The sequence below is a fragment of the Hyperolius riggenbachi genome, chromosome 3 (assembly GCF_040937935.1).
Source record: "Hyperolius riggenbachi isolate aHypRig1 chromosome 3, aHypRig1.pri, whole genome shotgun sequence".
Classification (NCBI taxonomy): Eukaryota; Metazoa; Chordata; class Amphibia; order Anura; family Hyperoliidae; genus Hyperolius; species Hyperolius riggenbachi.
This window is the reverse complement of record NC_090648.1, coordinates 388,322,333-388,334,606: the sequence shown is the minus strand read 5'-3', so window position 1 is coordinate 388,334,606 and position 12,274 is coordinate 388,322,333. Positions and strand designations below refer to the sequence as shown.

General features: G+C 44.3%; 1 protein-coding gene and 1 long non-coding RNA gene across 5 annotated transcripts in view; one reads left to right on the top strand and one right to left on the bottom strand.

The window, feature by feature from the left end:
* The window catches only part of SPDL1 (spindle apparatus coiled-coil protein 1), a 348,087-nt gene that overhangs the window by 25,223 nt on the left and 310,590 nt on the right, over positions 1-12,274 (bottom strand). For all 4 annotated transcript variants that reach the window (XM_068277409.1, XM_068277407.1, XM_068277406.1 and 1 more), the window contains one exon: positions 11,855-12,042. In XM_068277409.1, the coding sequence (XP_068133510.1) occupies positions 11,855-12,042 (188 nt within the window). The remainder of the gene's footprint in view (positions 1-11,854; positions 12,043-12,274) is intronic.
* The window catches only part of LOC137564073 (uncharacterized), a 30,001-nt gene that overhangs the window by 10,924 nt on the left and 6,803 nt on the right, over positions 1-12,274 (top strand). The gene's annotated exons all lie outside the window — the stretch shown is intronic.

Below are 12,274 nucleotides of genomic sequence, written 5' to 3'. Positions count from 1 at the left end.
TTAATTCTCCTTGAAGACTCCAGGGGATGGGTTCACCCTTGGTGCTTAAAGTGTACCAGAGATGGTACACCAGGCTTAATTTATACTTACCTGGGGTTTCTCCAGCCCCATGACCAATGCGGAGTCCCTCGCCATCCTCCTCGGCCCCTCCGTTCTGGCGATACGACTGTCGGTAATGCTGTCAGTCGCCGCCAGTTGAGGTCTTCTGCCACGCATGCCTGGTTTACTAGGAGTCATAGTGGCATAAAGGACAACTGAAGCGAGAGGCATAGAGGCTAGCATATTTATCTCGTTTTAAGGAATACCAGTTGCCTGGCTGTCCTGCTGATCCTCTGTCTCTCATACTTTAAAGCTGGCCATACACTGGCCCGATTTGCCGCCGTTTCGACAGCAGATTCGACCACTGGGATCGAATCTGCTGTCAATCGTTCGCGCTTCACGCCGAATTTCGATCCATTTCGTCTGATCCCGTCATCGCTCCGTGCGGAAAATTACCGTCAATCGCCCGCGGGTAGGGAGCGCGTCGCAAGCGGCGTTCGAGTACCCGACGACCGACGCAATAGAACCGCATACATTACCTGCTCCGCCGGCACGACTACCCCCGGTCACCGCTGCTCCGTGTCCGCGCTGGTCTCCGGCATGCTTCAGTTCCTCCTGCCCGGCAGGAAGTTTAAACAGTAGAGGGCGCTCTACTGTTTAAATTTCCTGCCGGACAGGAAGAAGTAAAGCATGCTGGACCTGGAGACCAGAGTGGAGAAGACAGCGGAGACCTGGGGACTGGAGTCGCGCTGGCGGAGCAGGTAATGTATGCGGGCATGGGGAGCGGCGGCACCACCACCACAACAGATTGTGAACGGTTTCAGGCTGAAATCGGTTCACAATCTGTTTGCAGTAAAGGTAGCCATACGATCCCTCTCTGATCAGATTCGATCAGAGAGGGATCTATCTGTTGGTCGAATCTGATGGCAAATCGATCAGTGTATGGCTACCTTTAGCCATAGACCCTAAACAAGCATGCCGCAGATCAGGTGTTTCTAACCTTATTGTCAGATCTGATAAGATTAGCTGCATGCTTGTTTCTGGTGTGATTTAGACACTTCTGCAGCCAAATACAGCAGTAGGGCTGCCGGGCAGGGCTGTAGGGGATTAATATAAGGTGGAAGGTGATTATAATTCTTAATTGGGAATGTAATTTATTTGCATTGTGTATACTTTATATACATTCATAAACCTTAGTACTAATATAATGCTATATAAGTGCCATCTAGTGGACAAAATAACAGTTTAACGCAAACATTTGTGGTAATTAACTCTTCTATAAATGGTTTCTTAAATGAAAGTATATAAAGTATACATAATGCGAATAAATAACATTCCCCATTAGGAATTATAATACTTCCTCTGCCGGTTGGAACCCTCTTGTTTTTCACAGCTGTGACCCCCTCTGTTTGAAAGTGCAGTTGCATTGCGCAGGCATCAGTAGGGTTTGTCCTTGTGCAGTAACATGGAGCAAATAGCCATACATGAGTAGCTCTGTGCTATTGTACAGGTGCGGGGGCCTATTTTGTGCCTGTGATTGTACACAGAGGGAACTGCAAGGATTATTGGACACTGATGTTGAGTATTTTTCAAGGGTTGCAGTGCAGGAACGGAGCGGTGTAAGAAAATCGGTGAAGCCTCTGGACTATCCACAGGCTTCCCTCAACCAAGGTAAGTATCCAACCTAAGGCCACTTTCACATCTACCAATGCGTGCAGGAGCAGTTTCATGTATGCGTTATATGCCCTGCGGCGGGTCGTCGGGAATCTGCGGTGTGACGCAATCAGTGGCGGTAGCTATTAATTGAACCCGACGGAAAACGCCATCTCCCGGCGGTTCAAAGCTCCTGGGTGCATTGAACTGCAATGCACCGAAACGCAGCGTCGGGTGTGAAAGGTAAAATGAAAGTCTGTGGACTTTCATTTTACCTTGGTTAACGTAAAGAATTGCCTTTGCGTTGAAACGCAGGAAAAGGGCTCTGGTGTGAAAGAGCCCTAATTCAATGTTACAGTTTTCCTAAAACAAAGGATACCGCCTGGAAGTAGTCTGCTTTAAATGAGCAAAAAGCAATGCCCATAATTCAGCGCTACAGAAAAGTAAGTGTATATTCAAGTTGCTGCCTTATTACTCTGTAAAGCCAAGCATACTTACAAAACTGCTAGTTTATCGCACACTATGGCCTATTAATTTCAAAGTGTCGGCCTTTATAAGTGTAGAGAATTGATCGATAAAGATCACTGGTAAGACTTGCGAGAAGGTATTACTCAGTACCTAATTAAAGTGTTCTTATTTTCAACCTGCTTGCCTTTATAGGTAAAGTGAAACCTGGAACAAAAAAAAGAATATCTACCTAATAAAAATTATTGTTCTCCTTCCTCCTCCTTACATCCTGGAGACCAATTCAGCCGCCAATTTGTAGTACCGTGCTAGCCCCCCCACATTACAGAACACTAAGGCTATGACTCCACCATACCACTTTTACGTTTATGACTATTGCTCAGAATGAGTTTCCACAGCCTGGCTTCCTTGGAATATGCCAAGTATACACAAAAGGGATTGTGCCAGGAAAGGAGGGATTATGAAGAAACCTTGCGAAAATAGGATTGGGGTGCTGGGTAACGCAGTGGTGAGAAACAAACAGTTTGCTTAGATGCAGCCTTACTGTTTATGGGTTATCAGTAACCGTTTAAGATTCTCTAGCTCCTAGGTTCTCAACGTGTGGTACGCGTACCCAGGAGGTACTTCTGATTGTTTCAGGGGGTACTCGAGCTTGATATACTTAACCAAGATTAATAAATTTAGAGTTTTAGAAAATTATAAAGCCTACTTAAACAACACCAAATTAGTGTTTTCAATAAATCACAAGAGGTAGCGCTCACAGTTAATCACTCTTTCCCTAAATGTACACCTGTTCGCCTCCTCTTATGTCCAATTATAATTTCCTTCAAGAGGTGGCGCTCACTGTGTACAATGATGATATCAACACTAACCATACAATAATTGGAATATCACAATTGTTAGCATATCATAACATGTAATAGTGGTTTACAGTAAATTCACCCCCCCCCCCCACAAAATGAGTCCAAATCTGAAAAGTCTCTTGCTAAATCCACAGGACACCTTCAGCTTCACATATACATGAAAGAATAATCCTCAGCAATTGGTTAATTTCCAAGAGATAGAGATGGCCACCACCAGCACCCTTTGTGTGCCACTCACCGCATCCGCTGACCGCAAAGGTCAGTAAAAGCCTTGGGACAGTTCCCGGGTCGTCCCCCACCTCTGCGAGCAAAACACAGCAACAATTCTCCCAGATTGTCTTCAATATTGACTTACCTCAAAGGAAAACTCCACATAGGGTAATATCGTTTAAAAAATGTTTATTAAAACAATCGATTGCACTCACATGTTCCTCAGGTTAATAGTAGCTCAGAGTTTTAAAACGGGCTCTCCCCCGTAATGGTGGCCTAGGCTGGCAGGCTTCCGTCCCCTGGGGCTCACTACCCACACCGCCGCGCGCTCGGTGCACTTTAGGATTCCCCTCCTGGTTCTGTCTCGCCGCCTCCACGCCACTCCGTGATGTCTAATCCCGCTTCCGCATCAGGCTCCGCCCTATCGATTTCGTCACTCAGTGACTCATCAGGGGCATGGAGCCTGATGCGTTCTGCGGAATTTTGCAGGGTACGTCACATCATCAAGCGTATGCGCATTGGGCCTCTGCTGAGGCTTCAGATTACGCATGACACTAGACACTGCCATCTTGTGTCCAATTGCGGTAATGCATCCTGCATTTTCGCATTCAACCCGATCTACTAGGACCCTTATTTCCATAACAGCCTGCAAGCCTGCCGCCCAGTGGTCATATAAAAATATTACACTCCATTTTACAATAAAAGTTAAAATCACATTAGCTCATAGGATTTATCATGAACATACATATATAAAAAAATATAAAAATACAAGGAATTTTCACCAGGATACCCTACCCATTCCAGCAATATTCTCACACCCATCTACATAATAATACCCGTGGTGTTCCACTCCCCTCCTTTTGCCGCCATGATTCTACATAATAGACTACCCCTTAACTTCACTACCCACCTCCCTCCATCCTATAAATCTTTGTGGAATAGAAATTTTTTACCCCATAATCTTTCTATCATAGAAGCTGAGGGAGTGGATACCCATACATTAAGAAAATTTATATATATACAGACCCCACCTATATTCCTCACTTCCCTTATTAAGTGATCTCACCACCCATCCTTACCACACAATTCATATATAAACACATATTGGCAACTTATGTGAACCCCAACCACAATCTGTTTTAATTTACCCACCCTCCACAGGTTGGAAGACATTTGTTTTCCTCTCTTTGTTTACTACTTGCTATCACACCCACATCCATAGATCCCAAAAGGAAAGTTTTCACCTTTTTCACCCAGCATATATCTGGTCTCCCCTCCTGGATCCAGGGGTGCATGCAAACACATCACACCCCTAATCCCCAAGAAAACAGACCAGGTCAATATCTATATTTAAGCCCTCCGGTTTCAATGTCCCCATCCTGTGGATCCATCTGGTTTCCTCTTGTGATACCCTTTTCAGTCTATTACTCCCCCTCCAATCAGGTATAATCTTTTGAAGCGCACAAAACGATAGATCCTTGGGGTCACAATTATGGTGACTCCCAAAATGGGCTGATACTCCATGATTAGGATATCCCTTTTTGATGTTACGGACATGCTCACCCATCCTTTCCTTGAGTGACCTTGTGGTCCTCCCTATATACTGCATTCCACATTTACACCAGGCAAGGTATACGACAAATCTGTCATTGCACGTGATAAATTCCCTGATTCTGTAATTCCCCCCATTACTATGCGATGTCACACTGTTAGTTCTAACCCTTTTTGCTTCCCTGCAGGCTTTAAATGCCCTGCATGGGAAGAATCCAGCTGTTTGCCACCCTTGCATGCGTGGAGTCTTTTTAGGCTCCACACAGCTTGGTGCAAGTATTTGTTTTAGATTTTGGGCCTTCCTATAGATGAATTTTGGTTGTGGGGGAATGATACTCATCAGAGTTAGGTCTGTCTCCAGGATCCCCCAGTGTTGTTTTATAATATTTTGGAGCTTTTTGTACTGGGAGTTATAACCCGTAATAAAGGCCAGATCAAAGTTTCCTTCCCCCTTTTGCTCTTCTCTTTCCCCCAACAGAGTCTGTCTATCCAATGATCCAATCCTTTCTATTTCGCCTTGCAGCTCTCCCTCTATATACCCCTTTTCCACAAATCTATTTTTTAAGATCTCTGCCTGGGCAAAGTAATCATGTGTACTGGAACAATTCCGCTTCATCCTCAGAAACTGTCCCTTGGGGATTGCTCTGATCCATGCGGGGTGGTGGCAGCTATTCGTTGAAATATATCCATTTCTATCAGTTTCTTTGAAATAGCTCTTAGTTCCCATCATCTCTCCTTCTCGCATTATTTCTAGGTCTAGGAACTGTATTGACTCCCCACTACTTTCCATAGTGAGGGAAATACCCAAATCATTGCTATTAAGTTGTTCAACAAACTTCTCCAGATTTATCTTTCCACCCCCCCCCCCCCAGATAAAGAATAGGTCATCAATAAACCTCCGCCATAATCTGACCTGCCCCCCATTTTCCAGTACCGATTGTTCCCATTTCCCCATAAATAAATTTGCGAGGCTTGGGGCATAACTCGCCCCCATAGCACATCCCTTGGTCTGGCCATAAAAGCTACCTCCATGCCAGAAGTAATTCCGCTCCAAGGCAAATCTTAGTAGTCTTAGGAGGTAAATCCTCTGGTCATCTTTGATTTTACCCTGTCGCTTAAAGTAATAATCAACCGCCTCCAGCCCCAATTCATGTTTGATATTAGTATATAGGGAGGCCACATCCATTGTCACCATAATCTCTTCCCCCTTCAGCTCCTCCCCCTGTAATATTTGAAGTAGGTGTTTGGTGGAGGAGCTACCCAATATACTCAAGGACACTAAAGGTTTAAGATATTCATCCAAATACTGTCCCAATCTATGGGTTACCGACCCTATCCCACTAACTATGGGACGTCCAGGTGGCTCAGTTTTACTTTTGTGCATTTTTGGGACCTGGTAAATTACCGGTATCCTTGGTACATCGGGCACAATAAATTTAAACTCTTCATCTGTAATTAATCCCCTATCCATCCCCTCCCTCAATATTTCCCTCAGTTCTGCCATATACTTACCCGTTGGGTCACCCTTGAGGAGAGTGTATGCCTCTTTATCCCCCACCAACCTATCCAGTTCAGTTTTATATTGGACCTTATTGAGCACCACCACCCCACCCCCTTTATCAGCTGGTCTAACGACCAGTCCTTTTTCCTCTAGCATTTCCTTTGCTAATTCCCTCATCTGCCCATTTTTTTGTTCCGGGATCTTGTTCATGTCCTTGATGACTATATTTTTAAATACCTCTATCGCATTATAATTGGTATCTTGTGGATTAAAGGTGGATTTAGTCCGCAATTGAGTATGCACATATCCATCAGAGGTCCCGGTTGTGGGATTTCGATTGGGTCGACCCGAAAAGTATTTTTTCAAATGAAGTTTGCGTGCAAATTTGTTAATATCAATGTATGCTGTAAATTTGTCCATACCTTGCCTTGGTGCGTACTTCAACCCTTTGTCCAACATTGCCAACTCCTTTGTGTTCAAACTTACACCACTAATATTAAATACCCCTTCCCCTATTACTGTCTCATCCGCTTTGCCCCTCTTATCCCCCCTTGTGCCTCGTCTTGCTCTCTTTTTCCATAGTGGTTTTGGTGCCCATTGTATCCCAGCCCTTCCTGTCTCCATTCCCTCTCCCCGTATCTCGGAGCTACCTCTAAAAAAGGCTCCATTTGCTGTTGTTGTCTAATGGGATCATACCGATTATATACTGGTACATTATATTGGTTGTTCGAACCATTTCTATATCCCCTCCCCTGCCCTCTATCCGGTGCTCTGTAGGGACTCCTATTTGTACCCCTATTTCCTCCCCATCCTCTATTTCCTCCCCCCCCCCCCCCCCTTACACCCTCCCCATAGTGTCCATATCCCACTCCTTGCTCCCCATTTGATACATACATGGGTTTGGGTCCTGGTCTCTGTTCACCCTGATGTTCATCTATAGACACCCTTTGTTTCTGCTGTGAAGTTTCCTCTGCCTTAGCTAGAAGTTCAGCTGCTCTCAATTCCTCCTTTTTCTTAATCTGCCATCTATAAGTTTCCTTCTTATAGATGGCAGGAAGAAGGAAACTTATAGATGGCAGATTAAGAAAAAGGAGGAATTGAGAGCAGCTGAACTTCTAGCTAAGGCAGAGGAAACTTCACAGCAGAAACAAAGGGTGTCTATAGATGAACATCAGGGTGAACAGAGACCAGGACCCAAACCCATGTATGTATCAAATGGGGAGCAAGGAGTGGGATATGGACACTATGGGGAGGGTGTAAGAGGGGGGGGGGAGGAAATAGGGGTACAAATAGGAGTCCCTACAGAGCACCGGATAGCGGGCAGGGGAGGGGATATAGAAATGGTTCGAACAACCAATATAATGTACCAGTATATAATCGGTATGATCCCATTAGACAACAACAGCAAATGGAGCCTTTTTTAGAGGTAGCTCCGAGATACGGGGAGAGGGAATGGAGACAGGAAGAAGTGGGATACAATGGGCACCAAAACCACTATGGAAAAAGAGAGCAAGACGAGGCACAAGGGGGGGTAAGAGGGGCAAAGCGGATGAGACAGTAATAGGGGAAGGGGTATTTAATATTAGTGGTATAAGTTTGAACACAAAGGAGTTGGCAATGTTGGACAAAGGGTTGAAGTACGCACCAAGGCAAGGTATGGACAAATTTACAGCATATATTGATATTAACAAATTTGCACGCAAACTTCATTTGAAAAAATACTTTGCGGGTCGACCCAATCGAAATCCCACAACCGGGACCTCTGATGGATATGTGCATACTCAATTGCGGACTAAATCCACCTTTAATCCACAAGATACCAATTATAATGCGATAGAGGTATTTAAAAATATAGTCATCAAGGACATGAACAAGATCCCGGAACAAAAAAATGGGCAGATGAGGGAATTAGCAAAGGAAATGCTAGAGGAAAAAGACTGGTCGTTAGACCAGCTGATAAAGGGGGTGGGGTGGTGGTGCTCAATAAGGTCCAATATAAAACTGAACTGGATAGGTTGGTGGGGGATAAAGAGGCATACACTCTCCTCAAGGGTGACCCAACGGGTAAGTATATGGCAGAACTGAGGGAAATATTGAGGGAGGGGATGGATAGGGGATTAATTACAGATGAAGAGTTTAAATTTATTGTGCCCGATGTACCAAGGATACCGGTAATTTACCAGGTCCCAAAAATGCACAAAAGTAAAACTGAGCCACCTGGACGTCCCATAGTTAGTGGGATAGGGTCGGTAACCCATAGATTGGGACAGTATTTGGATGAATATCTTAAACCTTTAGTGTCCTTGAGTATATTGGGTAGCTCCTCCACCAAACACCTACTTCAAATATTACAGGGGGAGGAGCTGAAGGGGGAAGAGATTATGGTGACAATGGATGTGGCCTCCCTATATACTAATATCAAACATGAATTGGGGCTGGAGGCGGTTGATTATTACTTTAAGCGACAGGGTAAAATCAAAGATGACCAGAGGATTTACCTCCTAAGACTACTAAGATTTGCCTTGGAGCGGAATTACTTCTGGCATGGAGGTAGCTTTTATGGCCAGACCAAGGGATGTGCTATGGGGGCGAGTTATGCCCCAAGCCTCGCAAATTTATTTATGGGGAAATGGGAACAATCGGTACTGGAAAATGGGGGGCAGGTCAGATTATGGCGGAGGTTTATTGATGACCTATTCTTTATCTGGGGGGGGGGGGGGGGGGGGGTGGAAAGATAAATCTGGAGAAGTTTGTTGAACAACTTAATAGCAATGATTTGGGTATTTCCCTCACTATGGAAAGTAGTGGGGAGTCAATACAGTTCCTAGACCTAGAAATAATGCGAGAAGGAGAGATGATGGGAACTAAGAGCTATTTCAAAGAAACTGATAGAAATGGATATATTTCAACGAATAGCTGCCACCACCCCGCATGGATCAGAGCAATCCCCAAGGGACAGTTTCTGAGGATGAAGCGGAATTGTTCCAGTACACATGATTACTTTGCCCAGGCAGAGATCTTAAAAAATAGATTTGTGGAAAAGGGGTATATAGAGGGAGAGCTGCAAGGCGAAATAGAAAGGATTGGATCATTGGATAGACAGACTCTGTTGGGGGAAAGAGAAGAGCAAAAGGGGGAAGGAAACTTTGATCTGGCCTTTATTACGGGTTATAACTCCCAGTACAAAAAGCTCCAAAATATTATAAAACAACACTGGGGGATCCTGGAGACAGACCTAACTCTGATGAGTATCATTCCCCCACAACCAAAATTCATCTATAGGAAGGCCCAAAATCTAAAACAAATACTTGCACCAAGCTGTGTGGAGCCTAAAAAGACTCCACGCATGCAAGGGTGGCAAACAGCTGGATTCTTCCCATGCAGGGCATTTAAAGCCTGCAGGGAAGCAAAAAGGGTTAGAACTAACAGTGTGACATCGCATAGTAATGGGGGGAATTACAGAATCAGGGAATTTATCACGTGCAATGACAGATTTGTCGTATACCTTGCCTGGTGTAAATGTGGAATGCAGTATATAGGCAGGACCACAAGGTCACTCAAGGAAAGGATGGGTGAGCATGTCCGTAACATCAAAAAGGGATATCCTAATCATGGAGTATCAGCCCATTTTGGGAGTCACCATAATTGTGACCCCAAGGATCTATCGTTTTGTGCGCTTCAAAAGATTATACCTGATTGGAGGGGGAGTAATAGACTGAAAAGGGTATCACAAGAGGAAACCAGATGGATCCACAGGATGGGGACATTGAAACCGGAGGGCTTAAATATAGATATTGACCTGGTCTGTTTTCTTGGGGATTAGGGGTGTGATGTGTTTGCATGCACCCCTGGATCCAGGAGGGGAGACCAGATATATGCTGGGTGAAAACTTTCCTTTTGGGATCTATGGATGTGGGTGTGATAGCAAGTAGTAAACAAAGAGAGGAAAACAAATGTCTTCCAACCTGTGGAGGGTGGGTAAATTAAAACAGATTGTGGTTGGGGTTCACATAAGTTGCCAATATGTGTTTATATATGAATTGTGTGGTAAGGATGGGTGGTGAGATCACTTAATAAGGGAAGTGAGGAATATAGGTGGGGTCTGTATATATATAAATTTTCTTAATGTGTGGGTATCCACTCCCTCAGCTTCTATGATAGAAAGATTATGGGGTAAAACATTTCTATTCCACAAAGATTTATAGGACGGAGGGAGGTGGGTAGTGAAGTTAAGGGGTAGTCTATTATGTAGAATCATGGCGGCAAAAGGAGGGGAGTGGAACACCACGGGTATTATTATGTAGATGGGTGTGAGAATATTGCTGGAATGGGTAGGGTATCCTGGTGAAAATTCCTTGTATTTTTATATTTTTTTATATATGTATGTTCATGATAAATCCTATGAGCTAATGTGATTTTAACTTTTATTGTAAAATGGAGTGTAATATTTTTATATGACCACTGGGCGGCAGGCTTGCAGGCTGTTATGGAAATAAGGGTCCTAGTAGATCGGGTTGAATGCGAAAATGCAGGATGCATTACCGCAATTGGACACAAGATGGCAGTGTCTAGTGTCATGCGTAATCTGAAGCCTCAGCAGAGGCCCAATGCGCATATGCTTGATGATGTGACGTACCCTACAAAATTCCGCAGAACGCATCAGGCTCCATGCCCCTGATGAGTCACTGAGTGACGAAATCGATAGGGCGGAGCCTGATGCGGAAGCGGGATTAGACATCACGGAGTGGCGTGGAGGCGGCGAGACAGAACCAGGAGGGGAATCCTAAAGTGCACCGAGCGCGCGGCGGTGTGGGTAGTGAGCCCCAGGGGACGGAAGCCTGCCAGCCTAGGCCACCATTACGGGGGAGAGCCCGTTTTAAAACTCTGAGCTACTATTAACCTGAGGAACATGTGAGTGCAATCGATTGTTTTAATAAACATTTTTTAAACGATATTACCCTATGTGGAGTTTTCCTTTGAGGTAACTCAATATTGAAGACAATCTGGGAGAATTGTTGCTGTGTTTTGCTCGCAGAGGTGGGGGACGACCCGGGAACTGTCCCAAGGCTTTTACTGACCTTTGCGGTCAGTGGATGCGGTGAGTGGCACACAAAGGGTGCTGGTGGTGGCCATCTCTATCTCTTGGAAATTAACCAATTGCTGAGGATTATTCTTTCATGTATATGTGAAGCTGAAGGTGTCCTGTGGATTTAGCAAGAGACTTTTCAGATTTGGACTCATTTTGTGGGGGGGGGGGGGGGGTTGTTTATAACCAATTATGTGCTACAATTAAATATATATTTGTCAAGGGGTACTTGTGATAATTTTTACTATGCTAGGGGGCACTTGGTGAGCACAGGGTTTTAAAAAGGGTACATACCAATACAATTTTGAGAAACACTGCGTCTAGCTGACCAAAAATAAACCAAAGGCCCCATACTAAATAAACTAATTAAAGTACATAAAGTGGCTTTAAACAAAATCAAAAATACAAGCTTGGCAACAATAAGTTAAAACAACCTAGCACAAACAATGCAGTTTAATACGCATGTCATTGATTTATCTTTAGTACCATCAGGTTCATATTTCATCTTCAGTTCATCTAAGCAGACACGAAGCTTCATGTTTTCACTCTTCGAAACCGTAAGGTGCCTTTCGTTGGTAAACAATTTTCGTTCCAATTCTAAGACACGCTGGCTTTCAGCTAATGCTTTCATCCTCTGCAGGGATAATTCATCTTTCATCTTTTCTATTTCTTTACTGTAAACATACAAATATATTTGGTGTGAAATTATTGGTAAATTACAAGTACCTTTTCTCTATAAAGAAACAGAAGAAAACACTTGAGGACCGCAGTCTTTTCACCCCTTAAAGAGTCTGAAGAGAGAATAAATCTCGCTTCAGACCTCATAGATAGCAGGGGCATGTGTGCCCCTGCTAAACCGCCGCTATCCCGCGGCTTAACGGGGGTCCCTTCACCCCCAAATCCCCT